Genomic DNA, 26531 nt, shown 5'->3' with positions numbered 1-26531 from the left:
CTCGAGCATCGCGATCTGTGAGGCTTGAGCCTAGCCACCGTCTAACGACGCTCGAGCGTCTCCGACTTGGCGAAGCCCGAGCCTCACAGCCTTTTGGTGAAGCTTGAGCGTCACTGATCGGCTAGCCCGAGCCTCGCCATCATCTGGCGACGCTCGAGCATCGCCAATCTGCAAGGCCCGAGCCTCGCCGCCATCTGGCGACACTCGAGCGTTGCCAGTGGCCGGCCGCTGGCCTTCACTAGGGCCGACGACAGGCCAAAGAAGGAGGAAAAGGAATAAAAAAAAAAAAGGAAAAAAAAAGAAAGAAAAAAAGTTAAAACTTGATTTTAAAAAAATAAAAATGAAAGTAAAATGTGTTTGGTGAAATAAAGTGAGGTAGAAGAAGTTTTGGAAAATGTTTTCCACTTTTGAAAAAGGGAAAACATTTTCCCATCTTTGAAGGTGTTTTTTTTTTTTTTTTCAATAATGGAAAATGTTTTCCTTGATTATTTTATTTTTCGTGAAATGAACAGCGAAAAATTCGAAAAATGTTTTCCTAGAAGTTATTTTTTGTAAAACAAACGGAGCCTAAAGGAAAGCTATTCATTGTCATTAGTCGGATTACCACAGAATAGCAATGACAACTAACTATGCAGAATTTCGACAACAGACTATGCAGAATTTCTTGTGCTTTGAGGTGACATTAGCTTATATGTGTGACTCATGATTTACGCTTCAGATGCCAGGTTCGTCTTACTATGAGCTCTTAAATTATTTGGGTACATGTCGAAAAGAAATTTGAGGAAATTTTAGATGGAGAGATTTTTATTCTCAATCATATCTTCTGCTGCTTCATAGTGTTATATTTATAGGCTAATACATAGAAAAATCCTAGCAAACAAAATAGGAAACAAAACCTAAATAAGAGAAGAGTTGCAATCTAGGATTTGTGGGTTAACAGCTACAATCCCATGATTCATGGGATTTAATCAAAATCAAATCATAATAAATAAATAAATAAATAAAATCTCATAAATACGAAAATCCTTCTCGTAGCAATCAATCAATTTTTCTACATATATAGCCATATAATATCACTATTTATGACTCAACACTCCTCCTCAAGCTAGTGAATAGATATCTTCAATTCCCAACTTTGTCAGAACTTCTACCATGAAGCCCTATGGTTAAGATATCTGTCATTTGCAATCCTGAAGGGACATAAGACAAACTTATTGGTCATTTTTCAAGTTTCTCCTTGATGAAGTGCCTATCAATCTCTATGTTTCGTCTTGTCATGTTGTATAGATTATGAGCAATATTAATTGTATACTTATTGTCACAATATAGCTTCTTAGGACTTCGCCCCTCAACCTTCAAGTTATCAAGAAGGATCTCGAGCCATATTAACTCACATATTTCTTGAGATGCTGGCCTAAACTCAAATTCTACGCTTGATCTTGCCACCACATTCTATTTTTCACTTCTTCAAGTTACTAAATTACCTCCAAGAAAGGTATAACAACTAGTCACAAACCTCCTGTCCACAATGGATCCATCATAATCCACATCTTTATAAGCCTCAAGCTTGAGATTTGGACTCTTCTTGAAAATGTATTCCCGTTCCTACACTACTTTTTAAGGAGTGTAGGACTCAATAAGCAACCCATAGATGTGACTCATTTGGATTATGCATGAATTGGCTAATCAAGCTTACTTCATAAGAGGTATCCGGTCAAGTATGAGTAAGGTAGATCAACTTTCTCACCAATCACTAATACATTTCTCGTTCTACTACCACCTCATCAAGCCGATTCAACTTTGCATCGCAACGCCCAGTAAGTGCTTGCGTCCTTTGTTCATCTAATTGAGGTAAATAAGGCTAAAATGTGAAGTTATGTGGAAATTGAACCACAAAGTCCGATTTTTTGGGTTATGAAGCTTTGAGTTTTTGTGGGAATGATGAATTATGGCGTTGTAGAGCCGTGGGTTTTGACAAGAGCCATTTTGGCGCAACGGTTTTGTGCGAGTGAGATTTTAGGGTTTTATGGTGAGTTTCACATTAAGTTTAGATTTGAGTAATCCCTTTGAGTGAGCAATTTATTAATGCATTGGGTTATTTTATTAGTGCTTAAGCTTAGTTTAGCTAAGCCATAGTTGAGATAGTATTTTACTTAGTTTTGATGTTATTTCTCGCTTATATGATAGGAATATGAGTTCGTTGGATCGAGTAAGCCTTGTTATTTGGTTTGGGCATATCCAAATGAGTAATGCTATGACTTCTATGAATTCGTAAACTCATATCTTGAAAACGATAAAAATTTGATATATTATGAGTTAGAAGTCTAGATTGGGCAATTACTACTCCTTGGTTATTCACGAAGGTTTTAGAAAATGTGTTATGCAAGGAAGTATGGAAGCTCATGTATATGTATCACTTTGCGAACGAGTTTATGAAAGAATTTTAAAGTGATACGAGAAATGCTTTTGTGAAAGGTATTTTCAGCAAATGAACTATATCGCAAAAGATTATGAAAGGTTTTATGGAAGACATTTCGTTTCGAATGTGGTTTATGAAAGAATTCTAAAATGGTTTAAGAATTGTTTTAAGAAAAATATTAGGAAATGATATATATATATATATATATATAATAATAAGTTCTATAATGATTTGAGAAGCCTTTTATTAAAAGACGTTTTGAAATGTCAAGGTTTATGGAATGGATTCCGAAAAGTTATGAGAAATGCCTTGTGAAATGTGTTTAGTTCAGTGAACGAGAAAGATTATGCATTTTGGTTTATTAAATGCACTATATATTATGATATTGATTATAGATTAAATTTCTGGATATTAGAGAATGTGGGGTTGATGCTCAATATCGCTATGAGCCCATCAAGAAACTGGTGGGTATATATTTAGGATATCCTTCTAAGCCAAGCCATTGGTTTTGTAAGTGAACACCTTGTCAAGGAGGGAATCTTGATTGCCTTGTCACAGACATTGTGTTGTGATCATAATATTGAACAAAAGATTAATCGATGAATGTGATCAACATATGTTTTGATATGAGATGGATTAATGATGGACCATTGATGTGTGGTTTTTGATAGATTAATCAATGGACTTAACTATTGATGCTTGAATTGTTGGGATGGTTTAAATGAGTACTTTCTAAATTGTATAAAGCTTGTTGAAGTGAAATATCTCTTATATGATTTGATATGTATATTAAGGAGTTGGATTATGAGTTTCTAATAGTGCTTTGTACTTATATATATGCAAAGTGAATGTTCGATCTGTTTAAAAGAGATGTATTACTCGCTGAACTTGTGGTTACTCACCCCTCTATTTATCAACTTTTTCAAGTTTTATAGTTAGCAGCTAGTAGAGCGAGAGTGTTATTAATGGGAACTTTTGGAAGTAGACTTTGGATATGGTTTGAGACGGCGTCCTTCAAGTGGAAGGACGGCCATGTCACCCCTATTCTTGATAGTTTCAGGGTGTCATAACCTTTGTTAGTCTCTAATTCGGCTCAATCAGAATAGCTACCAGCTTGCAACTAACCTTTCGGTTTCTTCCAAAAGATCAATCACATACTTTCATTGTGAAATATATACCCCTAGCCTTGAGTACGAAACCTCAATTCTAAAAAATTATCGTAACTTTCTTAACTCCTTAACCAAGTACTGTTTCAGCCGCTATTTCTCCCTTTCATCATTGCTCATGACTATTATGTCATCAATATACACCAACAATGTCGTAACGCCCCCTCCATCCGAATGTTTATACCCAAATGCCCTCGTAACTCTAGCATTCTATCCAAACTAGGCTCTAGGTGATTGCTTGAGCTTTTTTTAAGTCTACAAACATTTTCTATTGTTTCCTTTCCTTTAAACCAAGTGGGATGCTCATGCAAATTTCCTCTTCCAAATCTCCTTGTAAAAAAGTATTCGTTACATCATATTGTTGAAGTTCCCAATCAAAATGAGTAGTTAAAGATAGTAAAATTCTTACAATGTTCATTTTAGCCATTGGTGTAAATGTCTATTAGTAATTCACTCCATATGTCAGAGTGTAACCCTTCGCAACCAATCTTGCTTTGTACCTCCCCAAAGAGCTATCTGCTTTGTACAGTGACTACCCGCTTGTAGTTAACTAGATTTTTTCCCATTGGCCTGTTAACAATTTTCCACGTTTTATTTTTTTTCCAATGCCTTCATCTCTTCTTTCATAGCATTCCTTTATTCCTCTTTTGACAATGCTTCAAACAAAGTGTTAGGGATAGCAATAGCATTTAAACTCAATAAAGTTTCATTGTGGTGATGATAATCTATTAAGGAACACATAAATTGATAGTGAATACATTGGTTTCTTGATGCACTCTCTAGTCCCTTTTCTAATAGCAATAGGTAAATCAATATCAATCTCGGGTGTATCATAAATCTTAATATGTTCATTCAAAAAAGATTTAAGACTTATTGTGCTCTCATCAACAGTACCTAGAGAAGTATCTGGACCTACTCTTGTGTTAGAACAATTGTCCTCCTTGAATACACTCGAGAACATCTCTTAGGATCATGAATACAAGTTCGACTAGTGGGAATAGGAATTGAGATAGGTTCCCATGTGCAAGATTGTGGTGGACAAGAGATAGGATTCAAGTTAGGTTCATGGGCAACAGTGGACGAGTTTGGGTTGATAGGGACATTGGATTATAAATCTAAGTTATCAATAACATCAAGGCCCTTATCTTACATGATTGAAAACTCCCCCTGAAAATAAGGCGGTGAAAAATAGGGTTTATTTTCAACAAAAGTGACATTTGCAAAAAAAAATAGAATTTTTTGGAATGGAGATGGTAACATTTATAGCATTTTTATGTTTATGAGTAGCCAATAAACACATATTTGATTGCACGAGGATCTAACTTTTCTCATTGATGATGATGAATGTGGACAAAGGAAGTACAATGTGTAAGACCATTAGATGTCTGAAAGTGAGGATAGACATGAGAAAGAACTTTTATAAGGTCTTGCAGTCTAATGTATACGATGGTAGTCTATTGATCATGTATGTTGCCGTAAGTATAGCTTCCCCCCAGTATGTTTGGGAACTTGCCTGTGAAACAACAAAGCACTAGTTGTGTTAAGGAGATGATCATTTTAGCTTTTAGCAACCCCATTTTGTTGTGGTGTATTCACAATAGATGACTCATGGATAATGCCTTCCTTTTGAAAATAAGTGGACAATACTTTATTGAAGTAATCTCTAGCATCATCAGATCAAAAGACCTTGATATTGACCCCAAATTGAGTTTGAATCAAGGAATGAAAAAGAGGAATAATGCTACTCACATCAAATTTATGTTTGAGTAAAAAAGTCCATGTGAGCCAAAAGCAATCATTAATTAGAGTGACATACCAATGAGCTCTAGAGATTTTTGGAATCATGGAAGGTCCACAAATGTCACAAATGTCACTGTGGATTAAGTCAAAAGAATTAAAATTACGGTGATTGCTAATATACGAAATGGTACACGACTATGCTTGGCTAATTCGCAAACATCACAATGAAATTTTCTAATATTTAGATCTTTAAACAAGCATGCAAATTTCGACCTAAAAGAAGAGGAAAAAAAAAAAAGAACGGAAACATAGTACTTAAGACTAGAAAGGACGGATGACCAAAACGAAAATGATGAAGCCAAATAGCTTCTTTATTTGAAATACTACGAAACAATAAAGACAAATTATTTATGATTCTTCTTGCAATGAGAGGCATCTCAAGTTAGTATAGCCCATTTTGTTCCATTGCAAGTCCAATCCTCCTCTTTGAGTCCCAATCCTGAAAAACTCAGTAAGATGGGTAAAAAAATCGCTTAACAATGAAGATCTTTTGTGAGTTTTTGTTTTGAAATAAGATTGACAAACTATTTAGGGACATGAAGCACATCTTTAAGGACAAGGTTGGGTATGATAGGAAATCTCCAACCTCTACAATAGTAGCAAGAGACCCATTTGCCACAATAATCTTCCTATTACTAGGACAAGGTGTATATGTGCCGAAGTGAGATGAGGTGCGAGTCATATAGTCAGTAGCCTTTGAATCAATAACCCAAAAATTACTAAGAGTGCTAGTGAGCATGCACTGAAGGATTTATTAAGAGATCCTAATAGACCTCTTAATTTCTCAATTTCTTCACTATTGAAGGTTGCTTTATTTTGAACTTCTTCATGACTAGCTTGCTCAATTAGGTGGACCTAAGGCCTTGGTTGTGTTGCCTAGTTCACCCATTCTCGGCCTGAAGTAGTTGGCTTGCCATTCAATTTCCAACATTATTCCTTTGTATGCCTCGGCTTCTTTTAGACACCACAAGCTATTCCCGTTGTCTTTCCTGGCAAGTCACCCTTTTCATCAACCTTTCTAATTGTCAAGGCTTACTCTTCTACTACTTGTGGTTCGAGCACAATGGATTGACGGCTTTGTACTGCTCAGATCAAGGAAATTTTCCTCCAATAATGGCACTTCCTTCTTGTCAAGTGTTTGAATTCTGAATTGGTCAAATTCAAAATTAAGCCCACCCAAGAAATTGTAGACTCAATCCTTTCCAATAAAATTCTTCCAGAATGACCGCATCTTCTAGACACCACATTTGGAGTACTCAAGATAATGATCGAGTCCTTGCCATAAATTCTATAAAGAATTAGCATACTCAGTAACAATCTTTCCTCCTAGCCATGTCCCACTAGTTTTCACCTTCATTTCATATACCTAGGCTACATCACGAGCCTTTGAGTATATCCATCGAATGGAATCCCATATCTCATTTGCTATAGGTAGAAACATACAAATCTTGCTTATGACTGGTTCCATGGAATTCCATAGCCATGACATGATCATGGATTAGCCTCATCCCATGCATCGAATTCAAGATCTCCTTGCTTGGGTCCTGTCCCAAGTAGATGGTTGAGTTTTCCTTTGCCCTCTATATAGGTCTTGACAAATTGTGACCATTCAAGATCTCCTTGCTTGGGTCCTCTCATTTATTGGCCTAATATTCTAAAGATCACCTGTCGTGTGTATTGAGGTGACCTCCTCATATTGCTTCATGCTAGGATGGGTTGAATCTGTGGCTTTCATTGTGGAGAATGAAGGTTAGGAAGAAAACAAAAGCAGTAATGCACCTATGAAGGCTATGTATAGAGGAAAATTTTTCTGGAAAATGATAGACAACAATGAAGGCTGAAAATCGCAAAAATCGCAGCAATGAAAGCTGCAATTTGAAATCCAAGGATCTAGCCTAGGCTCTGATACCATCTAGAATTTTAGATAGAGAGAAATTCTTATTCTTATTCATATACTCTATCACTTTATAGCATTATTATTTTTTTTTGGTTGAAGCTTTATAGCATTATATTTATAGGCTAATATACAGAGAAATCCTAACAAACAAAATAGGAAACAAAGTCAAAATAGGAGAACAACTACAATCCCACAATTTGTGGGTTAACAGCTATAATCCCATGGTTTGTGGCATTTAATCACAATCAAATCAGAATTTAAAAAAAAAAAAAAAAAAAAAAAAAAAAAACCTCATAAATAAGAAAATCCTACTTCTAACATTTAATCAATTTTCCTATGTATCTAAAGCCATATAATCTGATTATTTACAGCTCAACAAAAATGTTGCAAGTAAAATCACCCATTGCAGCACAAGCGATGATTCACTTGAATCATTGATCCTCTGTAATGCTCCAGCCAGCGGTAACTTCTGTCTTGAGATGAATGCTGAGGAGACAACTTTTGTTTTTTTTCAAGGTCAGAGAGAAGACAACTTCATGGAGTTTATATTTGCAGATTAAGCTTGCACACTTCTCACATTGGGACTCGACAGAAAACACTAATTTTAGAGGGGATGCCTGCAAATGTGTTGACAGCTGAAGAAAATTTAAAGAAAGAAGAGAATAAAATATCAGAGAATTTGCACACAAAAATTATATTGTCTAGGAAAAGTCATGACCATATATACCGATTCATTAATGGGTGAGAAAATTATACAAAATGTCTTAAACCTATTGTACATCAACCACTTCAATCTAAAGCTTTCAAATTTTATCAATTTAATTTTAAATCTTTTGACGATTCTCTAAATATAGTCCATATTCGGCCATTTGTTACAATAAATCACCAATGTGGCAGTTAATTAGCGTCGGCCATCCTATGTGGTATGGCCGATGCTAATTTGGATTATTTCAACAATTTTTTTGTTTATAATTTTAGGAATTTTTTATTTTCCTTTTTTATAAATTTGTTCTTGTTTCTCCATTGGTTGCCGGCAAGAAACATAAAAAAAAAAGGAGGAAATTAAAAAAAGAATTGCAAAATTCATCTAACTTAGGTGCAAGTTGTCTTAGAACATCTGGTGTTGACTGGATTGTCACGCCAACAATTTTCGGCAAAATTAATCGGATAAACTATATTTCAAAATGCTTAGAAGGTTCATAATTAAATTGGCATAATTGAAAAGATTAGGATTGAATTAGCCACTATACAATTTAGAATTTTTTGGATAATTTTTCTTTGACGAGCTAAAGATAATCGATGTCAAAAAAGAGTAGTATATGCCATTTCAAGGTTATTGTTAAACGTCTCGCACAACACGCGCGGGCTAAATAATTACGAACCGACAAGATCTTTTTTCACCCCGGATGATGTGATTCGTATCGATAATTTGCAGGAGAAACCCAATTTTAGCTTTTCTCAGGATGATGTGGGCCGGTGCTTATAGGTTCAAGATATATTGCAAAGCTTTGGTACAATAAGTGAAGAAATCAACCATGCAGTTTAGCAGAGAACTGCAAATTTCTTGTTGCGTACGCCAAATACAATGTCCAAGATGTCCCGGCGAGCGGTGTTAAGGATGACGATCTAAGCATGCGAAGTTACCGGCATCTCAACTCTCTTGCCACTTATACATATACATATATATATACTCTTGCCACTTTGGTCGAAGCTAAAACAATATGTAATATCTGATCTGTACCAACATGTAAATGGCAGTCCAATTCTATGCTGCAGAGAACCACACAGGCTTTTGGCATACAAAAAAGTCTTGAGAATTCGATCTTCATCACCAATATTGAGATCATATTATAAGATGAAACTAAACATCGTCAATTTTCCAACTGTTGAGGACAATATAGAAACTGGAGAAAATTCTGTGAATCCTCGGACTATACATAACAAAATTTCATCTGAGATCATCAGCCATTCCAAATTTACATTTGAAGACTAAAATATGCTCGAGCAATGACAATTGTGTAATTCTCGCTCCTACCCTCTGCCAAAAGAAAAACAAACTTGCAAGCAAGATTATTATCCTCTGTTAGCTCCTCGAGGACCCAAAAGACTGCGGCTATTGTGCTGTACAAATATAGCTTTTTTGGCAATGATCTGCTGAAGAATCGATAGAAAACACGGCAAACGCTTTAAATAATGAACCTCCTGGAAATGACCACTGGACCATGCTTCACTAAAATCCATCAATTTACAAGAGTGTACATGCTGCATCAGCGACGTTAGGCAGCAGAAGCCTTAAAGCTTAAGGGCCTGGGTAGGTTGCACTTGATGTGATAGATTGACGTGTAAGCAATCACGTCAAATTTGGAATGTTACGGTGATTGTCGGCAAATTCTCGTACCAAACGTTTTAACACTCTCCCTCCCTTTCCTTGCGTACGGCTCTCAACCCCATCTGAGCTCCGACTGTCAAGACACTCAGATGCTGCACCAGCAAGCGCCTTTAACCAAAGTGGGACCAGAGTTTCTGACTCACCCGGTTTCAAATAATCTACTGGAAGAGCTTGTACCTGCCAATGAAGCAAACGGAATGGTAGGATAACAATTTTGAAAGCAGGTGGCATATCATTTAAAAAACACATGCATGAGAGAGAGAGAGAGAGACCGCAGCTTGGAGCCATGAATGCAAAGAGTTCCAACTGAGAATTGCCTTCCAGGATGTCCCTTCACTTAAGCTGCAAATTGCAGCCACCTGTCGCAAGATTGCGGCGCACTTGTGAACCTGTCAAAAGGAAGCAACATTACGTGTTCATCATATAGCCATTCTACAAGATGAATGACCATGACATAACTTTATGGAGGGCATTTAACAAAGCTTGAAAACTTAAGTGGTCCAACTTTCAAGTGAAGGTCTGAACAAAATAGGCCGAAGGTAGCTTCATTGCTTCAAAATGCACTGTATATGCATGCCAAATAGTTTATTCCTTTACTTGTTAATATTCTGCAGTAAGCTATTATACAGATATTTTACAATTGAAAGCACTGTTACTGAATATCTAGACAACCGTAACTGCACACACTAAGAGAGACTCTCAAAACAATTTAAAATACCCAATCTAGTGTTGAAAAAGTGAGGCTTTTTTCTTCATTTCTAGTCCAAAAATTGGAAATAAAAGATTAGTTGAAAAGGAATGTTATCCATGTTGTTAGTCAGCCTAAGAATCCCTATCCCCCTTTGATAGTTTCAGCATAAAATGTATTTAAAAAACTTTAATTGATGAAAGCATTAAGAATATATATATATGCCTCCCATCCCGCCCCCTAGAAAGAAAAGAAACGGAATAAAAAAGAAACTTAAACCAACATGCAAGTGCTGAAACATCAAAACATGAGCATACCATCCTTACCCTTGACATTGCAGAGATGCCAAGCAGAGCATAGAAAAGGTTTGATACAAGTCCCTCACCACAATGACATACAACATGAATGACCATGGCATTGAAGGGCTCCTCGGGCACACAAGTTATTGTTTCCGTTAAAGAGGTCAAAGCCGCCTCCAGGAAACCTGAAAGAATAGACAAAAATTAGACCTCCAAGCAATTGCCATTAACAAGATATCCATAAGATGACAATTCTACATCAACAAAGTCAAATGATAAAGAAATTCAAGCAGGATGAAGGATATAAATCATCACGTGAATGAGGCTATAATCTTCAAGAAATTTCACAATGATGTGTAAAACTTAAAATGAACCTTCAAATTCACAAGAATTTTTCAGACACAAGATATGCCATAAAGACAAAAATCTTTTAGATTTGACGAGTTAATGACTCGGACACCAAAAGAAAAAGCAATCAAATTCCAAGGTGAAGTTAGATTGCTGCTGTTCATTGCAAATGGGGCAAAAGAAAAAGAACAGTTCATGAGATAACAGGGTAACCATAAAAAGAGAAAAAATGTCAGATCACCAAGGAGCACGTACGCACTAGAGAAAAAGTTAATTGCAGCTAGACTTCACATTTAAACATGCATTAACAGATGTAATACGAGCTGCTACTTGAATCAAATACATACAAGATAGATGTGACATTGCGGCTAGAGCTGCACCACGATGCATAGCTGTGGAGCATATTGCTGCCCTTTGGAAGGAAACTTGAAGAGACGAAGCAGACACAGCCAGTACATCCTGAGGTATTAGACACAAAAAAGTCATTCAACTTTAACAGATGTATCCACTCTAACAGCATCCTGTAAATCATCTAATCATAAATAAAAGGACAGAATGCATTGAACCTTATGCAGTCCTCGAATAAATGTTGATGCAAAGTTCATGTAGGCCTCCACTAAATCGGGTTCTTGGTCACATATGTACGATGAGTTCAGTGACATCACTGATGCTGCCTGAGTAAATCTTTCAAAAGTGGTGACAAATAGAGGTCCATACTCCTCCTTTTGGCCAAATTCCTCAATGACAACAGAAGCTGCAGAGAAGTTTGTTGCAAAACATAAGCAAAGGAAAGAAAACATACTTACTATACGGCTCATGCATCACCGCTGACATATTAAATAAAAAGTCCAGGGCAAAACGTCATGCTGATGATGAGATTGTAATAATGGTTGGCCATGATCCAGCTGGTACCATTTTTCAGTGACCTGCATTCTGAATAACTTGTCCACCCAAGTACACACAAACCCAGCATAATACAAAATTGGAAACTGCTTGCTTCTGAAACAACCGCACCTTCGACTACGTTGCAAAACTCTATATAGGCTACACATAAATTCATCACTCTTTCATAACAGCAAGCATGTGGTGAGCCTCACCAGTATCTCAGAGCAGCTATCGACCCCCCCGAAAAAAAAAAAAACATTATATGAATCAGCATGACTGAAATGTTCTTACAAAGCACTAATGCATTATTATTTCTCTCAGTAAAGTTATTCACATAATTAAACTTCAGATTAGTAAGACAAGTTCAAGGACCTTTCAGGATACAAGAACTTTTCTTTATGGGTGAATCTGGAAAAATAACCTACAACTTCAGCTCTCACCATGCACTTGTTCTTATGAAGCATTCATGATTATGGGTGAATCTGGAACAATAACCAACCAACTTTAGTTCCGCTTGCGTACCTGTTCTTATGAAGCACTCTCGATCTTGAAACATCGAAAAATTTGCTGTAACGCAGTCTAGTATGCTGGGTAATAGAGTTAAGAAATGCTGCCCTACAAATTTAAACAAGTTCCACTTCATACAATCGGCATACCAAAAACATCCCAAAGAAAAAATAGAAACCCAAACCTGAAGACTGAATCGCCTGTGAGAGAGCTCGGCAAGCTGCAGTGGACAAGTTACTATTCTCCATGTGTTGAGACCTAAACAATTTCTCCAAAATAGGCCAAAATACCCTTAGTAGGGTGAGTATTGCATCATCGGCAAGCCCATTAGGATGAGGCGTCGAAAGATAACTGAACACAGTTCCCATCCTGGAAGTGCATGACATTTACACTTTATAAAACAAAAAAATTTATGGACCACCCCGGCAAATTACATGTTGAGAGAAGTATCGTTACATGCCAACCAACAAGCGACCAACCAGCCATACAAAGTGCAACTCAATATTCATCCAAAAGTTCATCAGCATGACCTCCAGGGAAGACGACAGTACATCCTAAGGTATTAAATAAGTCTTAAGCATGAACCATAGCATAATCAGTACAGCAATGAATGCAGACCTGTACAACCCTCTGGTGGCAGAGGATAAAGTTTGTGTATAAGTTGCTGGATTTTGTCTCAGAGCATGGTTGCCATTTTCACTAATCTGAGAAATGATTAAGTGTTAATGGTAAATTCGTACATGCAGTCAAAAGTAATTATGGAAGCAACTAAGTGCATTCAACCAAAAGTTCTGCGCCTTCACCAATCAAAATGATCATCTGGATATGTTAGGAATACAAAATACTTTTGTGTGCAAATAAGATGAAAATAAAGTCAGATCCATGGTTTGGGGCACTAGCTCATGAGCAGCCAAAAGAAGAACACAGCTGCCCTTTGGAATTTCCTCCACTGGAGAATTTGAGATGCCTAAGGATTCGCAAGAAATCCAAAACAGATTAGACAACACCTAACAATGTTTAAATTTGTTTTTCTTTCCTATTCACATCTCTTAGTACAAAATTGAGCTGCACTAAGTGACGTTCTCCCGCTTGAGCTAAACACTTTCTGCAGGAACTTCCTCACCCAATCAATCCCATTATTTTCTTTAGTCAGGCCTCATATTTTAGAGTGTCACTGCTCTTAACTCCATCAAAACTTAGGACTGAAGTCAGAGCAAAAGACTAACAGTTTCTTTTCTAATGACAAGATAAGTACCCTTCCTATCAAAAGATTCTCCTATTTCTTTAAAGTATATCCCATAACTTTTTCAGCTTTCTCCTGCCCATTTTACCCGCATCTCCCCTAATATTATCACATTTTCTCATTGAAGCATCTGAATTCTGTTTCCACAGGAGCATCTAGGATGAGTTTCTTCTCCACACAGATCAAAAACATAGTGACACTTCAATTGCATCCTCTAAGACACTTCTATTTGCAAAAGAACTCCACAACCGGAAGTATGAGATTCATAGTTCTAGAGCCTCAAAATTTATGGAATCCTACTCCTAAACAGTGAACTTTCCTGTTGCCAAGTCAAAGTTATATGCCAAAAAGGTAATGATGGGTTAGAAGCCCACCTAAGAGAGCAATTTGAAACTCCAAGAAAAGCATGGTCAATGTGTACCAAAAAATTAGGACCATGTACAGTGCTCTAGAGGAAACCATTAACCAGTAACAAGACTAACCCTTTTGCCGCTAAAAATGTTATATACTTGCAGTTCTAACTAAACAGGGACTTAATGATGATAATTGATGGTACTCCCTAAGTTTGTGAATTATGAGAAGCTCTAACAAAATATGTTAGATATAATTTGTTTGTTGGCTTTAACGTAATTATATCCTTATAAGAGATTGGACCAAAATTTTGAGCTCATCATGCTTTAGAAGCTGTTCAGTAATGGCATGAAAATGGTAATTGACAGTACATTTGCTAAAGAGAATCTGCAAAGCTATAACAAGAAGCTAACATGAGAACTCTTAATGATCTATCATGCAAATGTATATCCTTCTAAGGCAGTCAATGGCAATATTGGTATGGATTGATCACTCTTGTAAAGCAAGGATATCAAAGCATTAAAAAAATGGTTGTCTTCATTGAGAAAAACTTCAGTGATCCGAATAAATCAACTGGACCTTGGATTCTTGAAAAGTCTTGAGGGTTTAGAAAAAAAGATATAATCTTGGGACGATTGTTGACGTAAATTATCATCATTCATTGAGATTTTTCTAACGACTACCAAGAAGAATATAAAAGGTCTACATGCCTAAAGATCTGAAAATAAATAGTAAACAATCAAGGAAACAATCTGAGGTGGAAGCTTCACTTACAAGTTTACTAATGGCATCATAACTAGCAGAGAGCAACCTACTCAACAGATTATTCTTCAACTCTCTGTTAGGTAGTGAGCTGAGGATTAAACTGATTGCACTTACAACCTCTTCCTCATCTTCCAAAGGCAGATGTCTCTTCTCCAAACCCTGAACCAGAAGACATTAAAAGAAAAAAAGGAAAAAAAAAAGCGGGTGATAAAGCTGCATTTTATGAGAGAGAGAGAGAGAGGGGGAGGTACAGGCAAACAAATTCCAGATGCAACGAAACTTTTGCCTTGAAATAAGAGGTTTTTCAGGAAAAAATAGCAGAGGCTTCTCCCACTTGAGCAATACATGACGACCAGCAACAGAGAAAGACCATTTAAACAGTAAAAAGTATTAGAGGATGGATAGGAGGCAGAGAAAAAAATCCCTGATAAATGCAAAAAATAAGAGTAATACTTGTTTCTGCATTCTCTGGCCTGACAGATTTGGCATGGTAATCCACAGCTAAGTACATGATTTAAAAAAAAAAAAACATAACCACATTGGAACACAAACTGTCAAATGAAGCACCGCCTGCCAAGGTCATAGCAGATCAGAAAGACATTTACCTCTCCAATCCACATCAAAATTTCCAAATTGGATGGTTCATAAATGACTGCAGAAGCATCTTCACAAAATTTACGAAGGGCGGACGCACAAGAATTGGATGATGGAAGTTCTGATATGCCTGTTGCAAGAAATAATCTGAAAGCATCGATTCAGTACAAAGAATAAACACGCAAGTCTAAACACAAGTTGTAAACAACATATTTATAATTTTTCAAATGATGTCAGAAAATAACCAATAAGGTAGAAAGCATATAAAGAAGAGGTGAAAAGGAACTCTAAGATGTGCCCCCCTAAACCTCCATAAAAAATCTAGGCTGCATTTTGAAATGTACTGATTTGACTAAACTAGATGAAGGAGCTCCTTACAATAAGGGCCTTGCATTTGATTGGAAAGCAGACAACCACTTGGAATAGGAACCAATAATGTCTGCAAGTGCTCTATAAACCTACAAAGTAAAAGCCCTTCTTAAATAGTAAACAAGATCAAATGGATCATCCCTGATGTGAAAGTCCAGCGTTTATCTGTACTTGAGTTCATATGGACTATTAAAATAATATATGTAGGGAAAGGCTACATCTGACATACAAGGCACGAAAAGCCCTTCAGATCAGCAGAAGGCCTGGCTGATAATGCTATCACTAGCTGCATAATTGCAGAGAAGTCCGGGCTTTGGTCTTCTTGATGGACAACTTCAGAGACCTGGAATATTTTAAATCTGGACTGTTAAACAGCAGAAAACGAGATGACAGGGCTATCCTTAAAAAGCCAAGCCACTTATGATTGACTGCAAGCATTCATTCCTGTTTAAAACCATGCAAGCAACCACAACAGAGATGCAGGAATTTGAACATTTAACCCTCAACTGAGATACTCCAATATAAAGACCAATAATGATGCCTTTCATGAGCAGATCAAACCTTTAATGTCACTCAAACAAACACAAGATAATGGAGAATAAAGAGAATATCCAATCTACCAAAAAGAAATGTAATGTACAAAAATCGAAATTGCAGATACTCTAATCAAACAGATTGTGATTACCAAGTCCAGAACTTAAAATTAAACCTATCTCCTTCTCTGAACGTGACTTCAATTAAATTCCAATGAATCCATCTTCTGAAAAGGGCTGCGAGACCGATTTGGTTGATTTTGCTGATGGTTTTGTTCATACTTTTGCAAGGTTGCAGAGATGCAGCTTAATTGACTCAGATACTATGATTTTTATTTAGTTTGGTGATGAGGTCAGTTTAGTTAAGAATTCAAAGGGGGCACTCATTTTCATAACTTGCACATCTACAATTTTGGTTTATGTTGGGCAGCACACAGGACTTATAAACAAGATCATTTGGGGGGAGGGGATGGGGCGGCAGAAGGGAGAAAGAGTCCAGTAAACTTCAGAAGGAATTAGGAGGGATTGAGAGCTCATCTAGGAGGCTTTCCTGTGAGGGAGAAAGTTCTTACATAGCCGGTTAAAAGTTTGACCAATTGGATAAAAATTTGTACCAGTAGCCACATAGACTGTGACTCTGTCAGAATATATCCTTTAGCACTTAGTAACATAAGATAACAAGTCTTTCAGGCTTCAGTTTACCCAATCAGTCAAGTGCATTATTATCATAACCAAATTCCTGTGATTGCTTGATTATTATTTGATTTAAATAATGCAATTAAACCACCAAAGCACTTTCATACTTTTTATATAGTTAGATAGGGCATTGTTTTGACTAGTTTTAAGCAAAAGTCACTTATTAACTTTCCCGCCAAACTTTCAATACTATTCAAACATAAAAAATTTAGGGAAAAATATACTTAAATTACATATCAATATTTGTATGTTTTGAAAGGTTTTCAGCTTTGACAAAAAAAAAAAAAAAAAAGAGTTAATTCCTGAAAAACTCCAAATTGGTAAACCTGTAATAAATTTACCCCAAACTAATTATTTGACTATCAAAAATCTCAAATTGGTACATCTTTGACAAATTTATCCCAAACTGATATACTCATGATAAATTCATCATCTGTTAATTTCCGTTAAATTTTACTATCAAATTATTAAATTGAATTACGCGTGACAATTGACCGATATACTAGTTTGGGATTTTACTCTTCATTTGTCACGGTTATAATTTTTTTGTGATTTTTTGTGACATTAATCGAATTTAACGAATGGTATATTTATCACAAATGTATTAGTTTGAGATTTTTGGCGGTCGAATAAATTAGTTTGAGATAAATTTGTCACAAGTGTACCAGTTTCGGGTTTTTTATGGTTAGTTAGGGTAAATTTGTCACAAATATACTAGATTGGGATTTTTCACGGTCAAAAAATTAGTTTAGGTAAATTTGTTACACGTGTACCAGTTTGGGGTTTTTCAAAATATTAACCAAAAAAAAAAAATTTAGGCATGCCTTATTAAATAATAGTCAAGTTGCATCAGCCACAAGATTTGGGGACCAAAAAAGTAAATAGCTAAATAGTAAAAACCAGTCTGAACAGATGTGCCCAATATCTATTTAACAAGAGAAATATTGCAAGTAGCCACAATCAACTTTTAATGAATAAAGATAAGCTGCTCATTCTTGCAAAATGAAAATGTACACAACATAAACCTGATCAAGAAGCTTGTACTGTTCCATTTAATTAACTACGCTGGCAAATCCAAGGACCCCAACTATTGATTTGTGTGATGGATCTAATGTTTCACCTACTTCTTCGAATATGTATATTTATTAAGACACAAAGTATTTGACTGGACCATACTAGCCATCATTACCAACATAGAATCACCACTACAACAGTATCAGATAAGGTACCTTAAAGATCAACAAGCAACAAATTGAGTACAAATTACTGAAACAAAGAAGAGAACACAAAACGAACGAGTATGCAAAACGGCATCTACATACATGTTTTTATGTACACGAGTATAATCCAATTAGAAAAACATGCCAGAGACTAGCATGTAATATAGACTTTTAGGTGTTAGTCTATCGAATACACCTAAAGTACTAGTTACCTATGAAGAGTCCAAATTCCACAATGCAATGACTAGCAAAACTAGAATAAAGAGCAAATAAGTGTGAGTTTTAATTCCAACAGCGGCTTACCACATTAAGAGCAAATAATTTGGCTTCCACCTCCTTCCATGGTGGTGGCGCATTCACTGGCATCCAACCACCGCAAAAGATCTGTCAATAAATATAAATGATGATTAAGCAACATCAACCTAAAATTCTATAACACAAAGAATAAAAGGCAAGGAAAGGACAGAAAAGGAAAAGATGAAAGGTATAAAAAAGTAGTTACATATGAAAGAAAAACAGGAATATCAGGAGCAAATTGACATGCCATGATGGCCATGGAAATTTATGGTGCAAAGGACCAAAATCTATTGATTTCATTCACTCTTGCAGTCATTGGAGTAATTAAGGTACAGATTATTAAACAAAAGTTCCAATAATACAAAAAAGGTTCTTTCCAGCTATCTGTCAATTGAATCAATATCAGTAATTTTTCTTTTGCACCTTTTGCATGAACGCAGCAGATCCTAAAAGCTGACAAATATCCACCAACAGTTCAACAAGATTCATCCTGAATTGGGCAAGACCATCAGGTAGATCAACCACTCCACTATCATCATTGAATGTAGATTCGTCAACCTGCAAAACAATGAATTCAAGTGTTTAAACAACTCAAGGAGAATGTTCAAATAATAGCAATCGGTGAAAACCACGCATTCTCACCAGAAGGGGAAAAATACACTTAATAAACTAAATGAAGAAGATACTTTAACCGGGGACAGAGGCAAACTCCTGAGGATAAAAAAAATGACTAACATATGATTGTGCTTTACATTTTATTCCCTTTGTAAATTTTCCTCTTCATCTAAGTAAATCCGGGCCGTAATCAGGACAGCCAAAGATAAACAACCAAAGATAAACAAAATTATCACAAAGAAGATGTATTGAATAGATTTAATCAACAAAATCAAAATCCCACTCTTTCTAATATGTAATTGAACTGCACTGATCACCCAAGGCCGAAAGAGGCATTGCAAGCAGACCAACCAGGTTTAAAAGATTCCATCTATTGATCACATGCCCAAAATTTATCACACATCTATTGATGCCAGGTCGGATGCTAAGATGAAGGTACGATAACCAAATTTGAAGGCTGTTTATGAAGCAAAAAAGAGAGGAAACAAGTCTTTTCATGTTTTCACTTTTTCGACTTTATAATAGATCATGAGCAGCTTACATACATCTCATGCAAAAACTTTTTTTGTTTGGGGGGGAGGGGGAGCTCAGAATCTCTATGTACCTTGAGGACAAGAGAAGTAAAATGAAATAAGTCAATCCCAATTTTACTATTGGAAAGAATTTAGGAGCTTCATTTCTTTGCTCAACTTGCAACAAGATCCAAGATGGCCATTGTCTTTCCAAAGCATGATTGACTATGTCTAGCAAGAACAATCTTTACAAGTGCCACTGGAAATAGGAAGCAAAGTTACATTTCTTCCTTCCCCTTTTACTTGTTCCAGATGCTAATATAGAAATTTCCATGAACTATGGGAGGTAGGGAGGAAATGAAGAAAGAAAAGCGGAAGAATAGCAAAATATTTTGGGGCACATGATGGACATAGATAAGCACCTCTGCTGGTCCTCATCAATGCTTCATTTATCAAGCACGTGTCTAACATCCATGTGGCAATGTTGATATTGACTCGACACTGGTCGTCGTTTTGTTCCTAAAACACCTAAGAGTATAACCGAAAGGTCCTTGTATAGAAGAACACGTCTAGCCTTTCTGGATACCGATGGTCTTGCCCCCATGGCATGCATATTTTCAAAATGCAAAGTTCAAAACTCAAGTTGACCTTAAAGATAACAAATACATCACAGTTGTCCACCCCACAATATGCACTATCTTCAAGATAAGAGTTGCTCCATATCTTTAATTTTGTCAACTATAATGCAAAGTTTCAATGCCTTTTTTCCATTAGAAGATGGACACATGACAACACACTTATTCAAATCCGACCCAAAGTTGAACTAGGTGTCAGAGATGAGAAGAAACCTGAGCACGAAATAAAAGAGCGTCAAGCAATGCCGAGAATATAGAAATAAAAACATCTTCAAAGTGCTTCCTAATGTTTGCAATGTCCACATCAAGGCCAAGCATAAAACTTGCAAGGGTAGACCTGAAAGTCAAGATGATGAATAGAGCTCAAAATTTAATTCGTCTTTGCAACAGTAAAGATGTGACCTCAAAACTTGCATGTGTTCACTTATTCAAGGGAGAGCATAACAAAGCTCACTATCATATAAGATAATAAGGAGATATTGTCAATAAATTCCAATACAGGAGTCCCTAATTCCAGTAAATTTGGTAAGTTCCGAGAATGTCATTTCCATAGTGCAAGATACAAGGGCTTACAGAATGGCAGGCTTATCAATTATCATTCCAGTATGGCACACCTATTTAAAGAATCAACCAGCGAGACAGTGAAGAAGTCTACAAGTGTTTTACAGATAGCCCAAAAAAAACCTGTTCAAGTTTAGAGTTTTAAGTATAGCAGAAAGCCTGCACAATGTTGATAGCAAAGACACTAGACATCCCTATCACGTGAACCCCCTAAACCACCCAAAATTCACATCTAAACCCAGTCGATGATGTATGGTCACTCTTTTATGTTTCCTCCAACCATCAAATTTCCATGCTCTTGTATTCCTCTACAGAACAAATAAAAAGATTCCAACCGATTGGAAATACCATAGCTACTATCTGATCCACTAAGATCAGTTGAAATGTTGAAATGAATTACAGATGATCTTCAGCAAACAATTTTATCACGTGCTCACAGACACATAATTAAAACAAAAAAATCAACTCATCCGTTTTAAACATGCATTTGAATTATAAAAAGAAGAGTGAAGGTCAACAGCAGTTAAGACTAAAAGCACAGAGCAGTCTACTGAATGTCACATTAGATTTAAGTCTACTAAGTTCTGTCTATTTGAATCCATAGAACCAAACAAAATCAAACATACAAAAATCACAAGAAATTGATCAGTGATAATTACCAAAATTGCAAAGTTGAGTCTGCAATCTCCCAATCCTCACTTGGGAATTTGACACAGCTGTCATTACAGCAAAGAGTTAGACATCCCATAACATTTAAGTTCCAAAGGGTTCAAGTAGTCCTTCGATGCATTGCATTCTAAGCCCATGGCAATTAATGATTGAAGAAATTAAAGACAGTCAACCCATTATACAGAACAAAATTGTACTTAAACTGTAGAATTACATATCACCTCAATAGTGCCTCAGCTAACGCAAGTGCTTCGGTACTTGCTTCTGCAATCAAAGCAGGGGCCTGGTTCACATTGAGCAAAGGGAATAAAAAGAGTTAACAAGGTAATGTATGGAATTTATGAAATATTTTAGCAGGAAAAAATCAGAGAGAGACTAAACTTTTGCAGCAGGCCATTTACCACAGCAGGAGCGCAGGAAATTTCTCAACCACTTCAGTGGTCTGTAGCTAAATGAAGTAAAAGATGATTCCACAAGGTACTTACAGCTTGCCCTATTTCTGAAAGTAAGCGCGCGAGACCACCAATTACTTTCTCATCTCCATTTGTAAGAGCCGGTAGAAGAAGCATTTCTTTAAGAAAATGAATCCTAGATAATAAAACTGGGGGTAGCCCCTAGAAGAAGCGAGAAAGGTCACAACTTATGATGAAGAATACTAGAAATATATATGGACAGTTAGTCAAATTAAATGCCAAAAGTGGCCTACATGGATCCACAAAGACAGAACCCCCATTCTTGAAATCACAAATTTACAGCACTTTGGATTTGAAGACTGGCTTTGTAGTTAATTATTAACATAATCTTTTGATACTCAGAAGCACAACATTTTTATATCCTAACTGACACCAAAAAGAGTGGTCCAAAAATGATCCACATTCTAAAAAAACATAGAGTTGAAATAATAGAGGCAATCTACCTCAACCAAAAAGGTGCAAGCTTACAAGAATTTTCATATTCAACCGGATTGTGCAAATTAGGCATAAACTGACACACTGCCTCATGTTAAAGAGATGACTCTTGGGCAAGAGGAAAAATATCACTTACAGGGAACAGTAATTCCACAACACTACAAATATAATCGCAGACATCAAGATAAAAGATGGTCCCATTGAATGGCATTACTATACCTCATGTCGAGTAATAAGTTCAGTAAGAACTTCAATTGCTGAGTCAAATGAAGATGAGACCTATAACCAACAATAGAAAAGGCATTAGGGCATATGCATGTGTACAGCATTACAAATATTATATTATGTATAGACAGAACAAACAATGACTGTCATAGTAAACTAAACAATTCTTAGATCACAGATAATCTGAAGTTTTTGTTTTACTTATGCATCACTTTACTTCTAGTGCATACTTTCCTTTTCACATTATTATTCACAAGCTCTGCATACAAATACCGGGATACCCTTTCATTTGCACTGTGCCTAAAATCATTTGACACTGGGTGATTTTCACATCCCAATGATTCAAGAAAAGGATTAAGAAACTTCAAGAAATAAAATATAATGATTAATTATGTCCTGAATAAGCATTTGCATGTCACATCATGTAGAAATTGAAGTAATGATTTTATGTGAAGCTCCATAAGCATTAACCTTGATTAAGTTGAGTCACACATTACCCTCTCAGATTGAATTATCATACAAATTCACTATTTATTGCACAAACAACATTTATTAGACATGATGAAAATTGCACATACTCACATTAGACAAGACCATTACAAAATACCAAATAAATCATAATTACCTGCAAAGAATTAAATACAACATTAAGAAGAGGATGTGCAGACAGTGACCCCTGTGGAATCTCGGAAAAGCACCCAGCTCGAACCTACAATAAAAATCTCTATCACAAAAACCAAGAATTTCACATTACTGACTGTACAAGACATTTTACTTATATTGGTCAGCACGAGGAATGATGCACTCAGAAGCCACATCCATCCAAAAATTCAGGTGATGCCACTGAAGAACATAACTCAGCATATGGAAAGATGGATAAGAAGTTTAATCCTTTAATTAAATTTTTTAATAAATACACTAGAGAGGAGGTTATCCATTACAACATTGCAACTCTTACCCAGCTCAATAAACATCGTAAGATTTTTCTATTTTGTTCTGGGAGTTGCATAACGCCATCAAAACCTTTTTCAGACTGCTGCAGCAGAAACTCAAGAACCATAGGAGTCTGTGCAAGAAGCTGTTCCAGAAAGTGGCGTGAACAAATCAAGACAGAGCAAGAGGGTAAGAGAAAACATAGGGATCTAAACACAATGGGAATATATTCATGAACCTCTTGGCCATGGTGGCTTCTACAAGCAGCACTTAATCTGCAATCAGCATTCTGATTGTCAACTATTTCTTCAGGTAGAACAGTAAGCATTTCTAGTACGGCCAAATTGCCACCATCCTGGCTCTGCAGATTCTGGAGACTATAAAAGAGCTGTTCAATTGGTTTCTCATGCTCAGCAGCATGAACTATGAGTGCTGAGAGCGCAAGGCAGATTTGTGTCAAAAGCTGTCATCAAGAAAGTATGACTCTCATCAAATCATTACATGCACAACAAATCATTGAGGCAGCATCCAAGAACCATTGTTCACGCATAGAATGAAGAAAATGGATGACACCTTGCATCTATTGGACATGGTAAAGAACCATCAAAGTCCCATAAGGAGAGAAAGGAAGCACCTGAGGGGGACCAGAACTAAATCTTCTTGCAGCCACAAGAAGCGCGTTAAGCAAGGCTTCTTTAGCCCCTAACTGCAAACAGTGCCCTTCATTTTGGATCTGCAAGAAGACAAAAGAAACACATTTACAGTCTTATCACAGTTGAAGGCAACAAACATAGATAGTTTTGGCATGAGTACTTTTGCATGTTTCCATTCTCTTGCTGATTTCAAGCGATAAAAGACCTTTAAACTGCAATAGGCCAACGGAGGACAAAGGAGATGGAGATCACTATCTTACAGAAATCCTATTATCCAGAAATTCCTCCTAATATGCCTATCAATGCTACGAAGTGTTCTTCTATAGCATGAGCATAAAAAAAAATGTTCTTTGCGCTCATAAACTTGTCAGAGAGATAGCACAATTCCCAACATCGACTTCTGATGGAAAAACCGCTTGCCATATGCATTTATGAACAGTGGCATCCTCTTAAAATAAGATTTCCTCGATCACGCTCTTCCCTTATTCCATCATACTCAACCAACCCTTTTTCTCATATTGAATGAAAATCGGAATACATGCTTCTGTGTATCCTCATCATGCTTCTTCATGTTCAGTCCAACAAAAGTCAACCTCAAAAAGCAAGCCCCTTTCCGCAAGATTATATGACATCTCCAACGGCTCAAACGCTGGAACTAAAGTCAAGTCTACCAAAATTTCTTAGCGACTGGACTTCTGAGTTCGCACGACCCCCCCCCCCCCCAGCGCCGCCAACCAAAAAAGAAAAATCAAGACTTCAACTAAGAATAGAAAGAAGACCTAACGATTGAAGAACAAACCAAGCCTCGCTGTAGCCCAGAGCGAGAGAGACAGAGACAGAGACAGAGACAGAGAGAGCACCATTTCGAGCACCGTCAGATTCCAGTAACACGATATCAACACACTTTCATACTATCTACGCGACGTTTCCCGAGCTCAACTTCCGTAAAACGCTGTTTAATCAGGTTCGATCATTCAATTCCGACGCACGCCTAGCGCAATTACCGCCTTCACCAAAGAGCTCAGCTCCCTCTCTCCATCCTTCTCTCTCTCTCTCCCCTCGGCGCGCGCTCGCCACTAAGAAGTAAAACCGCAATCGAGCACTCCGACTCTCGACCTCCCAAAAACTGACAAGCACCCGAGAGCTCAATCGAAGAGAGAGAGAGAGAGAGCCAGGGAGGGGAGTTGGACCTTGCGCTTGAGGATCTGGGCGGCGAAGAACTCGACCTCGAGATCGGAGGAGCGGAGGTGGTCGGAGGTGAGGAGGGAGGTGGCGACCTCCCAGACTGCGTCGGTCTGCTGGAACTGGACGAGCCATTGGTTCGCGGCCACGCGGTTGCAGGACTGGGCGTCGTGGTTCAGCACGTGCACGGCCTGCGCCACCTTGATCTGCAATTCCATATAACGCGACCACCACCCCCGCACCCCTCCCCCCCGCCGCCGCCGCCGCCGCCGCCGTGAAGCCGACGTCTTGCTCCCCCCGGCCCCTTTTAAAACCTTCGCCGAGCTTAGAGAGAGAGAGAGAGAGAGAGAGTCTAGAGAGAGAAAGAAGGAGAGGGCGACGCCTGTAATTCCTTTCCGCTCGCGAGGAGAGGGTGGAGATGATGGGGGGGAGCAACTGCTGCCTCGATCTGACGGCTGTGTTTGCTGATGGTACGATAATGTGCCTCTTTCTTTCTTCCTTTCTTTCCCTCTTTCTAGAAAAATATTCCTGCAAAAAGAGGCATGGAATTTTCTTTCCACAGATCTAAAAGATAAACTGATTAAAATAAATGCCTGAGCAGAACTGGGAATTTTTCAATTCTAGAAGTGGCATTTTCTTCTCTTTTTTTTTTTCTTAATTGATTAACTAGTTTTGGCATATGTTCGTAAGTACAATATCCTTTTTATATGTGTTTGTACGAAGTAGAACTCCCAATATAACATGTGTTCTGGAAAATGTATGTCGAAGAATCGGTATACAATGTGAAAGAGAGATTGGTTTAATCTCGGATCAGACACGGACTACTTTAGATCCTCTCTTTGTAAACTCCGTTTGATCTTGGGTCGAAGATCTTGAAGAAGTCTCGGTCTCCAAGAATCCATCACCTTGGAAACTTCATGTATGTCTCCTTCTATCGAGGTATCAAACTAGATGAAGAAGCCTCTTATTTATCAAGAGGAGGCCTTTAAGTCTCGTACTTGAGTCCAATCGATCAATTCAAGATTTTTTATCCATAGATATCGAACCATTTGACTAGGTAAATATCAATTTGATATGTGTAATTAACTAATTATCAAATAGAACTTAGGGCAAATATCACAAAACACCCCAAATTACACAAATACCCTTACTTTCTTTTGCATCACAAAAAA

General features: G+C 37.1%; 1 protein-coding gene across 3 annotated transcripts; it reads right to left on the bottom strand.

Annotated features, from left to right (window-relative positions):
• Window positions 1-9106: 9106 nt before the first annotated feature.
• Window positions 9107-25821, bottom strand: LOC104453509 (transportin MOS14). Of its 3 annotated transcripts, XM_039316349.1 has the most exons (25): window positions 25368-25821; window positions 24159-24257; window positions 23763-23987; window positions 23550-23669; window positions 23217-23300; window positions 22586-22645; window positions 21944-22072; window positions 21680-21741; window positions 21449-21505; window positions 20442-20565; window positions 18890-19024; window positions 18473-18553; window positions 15950-16063; window positions 15730-15809; window positions 15363-15498; window positions 15211-15258; window positions 14767-14916; window positions 13017-13102; window positions 12583-12767; window positions 12414-12506; window positions 11573-11760; window positions 11354-11465; window positions 10686-10843; window positions 9944-10060; window positions 9107-9848 (listed from the first exon to the last, which is right to left on the bottom strand). In XM_039316349.1, the coding sequence occupies exons 1-25, from the start codon at window positions 25575-25577 to the stop codon at window positions 9633-9635; spliced, it is 3069 nt and encodes a 1022-aa protein (XP_039172283.1). In that variant the 5' UTR covers window positions 25578-25821; the 3' UTR covers window positions 9107-9632. The 3 variants fall into 3 exon arrangements, with proteins under 3 accessions (XP_039172283.1, XP_039172284.1, XP_039172285.1); XM_039316350.1 differs by lacking the exon at window positions 15211-15258 and having other exon boundaries at window positions 25368-25820; XM_039316351.1 differs by lacking the exons at window positions 23550-23669; window positions 23763-23987 and having other exon boundaries at window positions 25368-25610.
• Window positions 25822-26531: the final 710 nt, after the last annotated feature.

The sequence above is a fragment of the Eucalyptus grandis genome, chromosome 7 (assembly GCF_016545825.1).
Source record: "Eucalyptus grandis isolate ANBG69807.140 chromosome 7, ASM1654582v1, whole genome shotgun sequence".
Classification (NCBI taxonomy): Eukaryota; Viridiplantae; Streptophyta; class Magnoliopsida; order Myrtales; family Myrtaceae; genus Eucalyptus; species Eucalyptus grandis.
Note: the sequence above shows the minus strand (reverse complement) of the source record. Positions and strands in the feature narration are given on the sequence as shown.

Bases quoted from the DNA above. Each gene is read 5' to 3' on its own strand.
- LOC104453509 (XM_039316349.1), bottom strand. From the start codon at position 25,577: ATGGAATTGCAGATCAAGGTGGCGCAGGCCGTGCACGTGCTGAACCAC. The intron at 23,301-23,549 runs GTAAGAGTTGCA...TTTTTATTGTAG, and splicing joins TACGATGTTTATTGAGCTGG to GTTCGAGCTGGGTGCTTTTC. The intron at 16,064-18,472 runs GTAAGCCGCTGT...AAAATATTCCAG, and splicing joins AATTATTTGCTCTTAATGTG to GTCTCTGAAGTTGTCCATCA.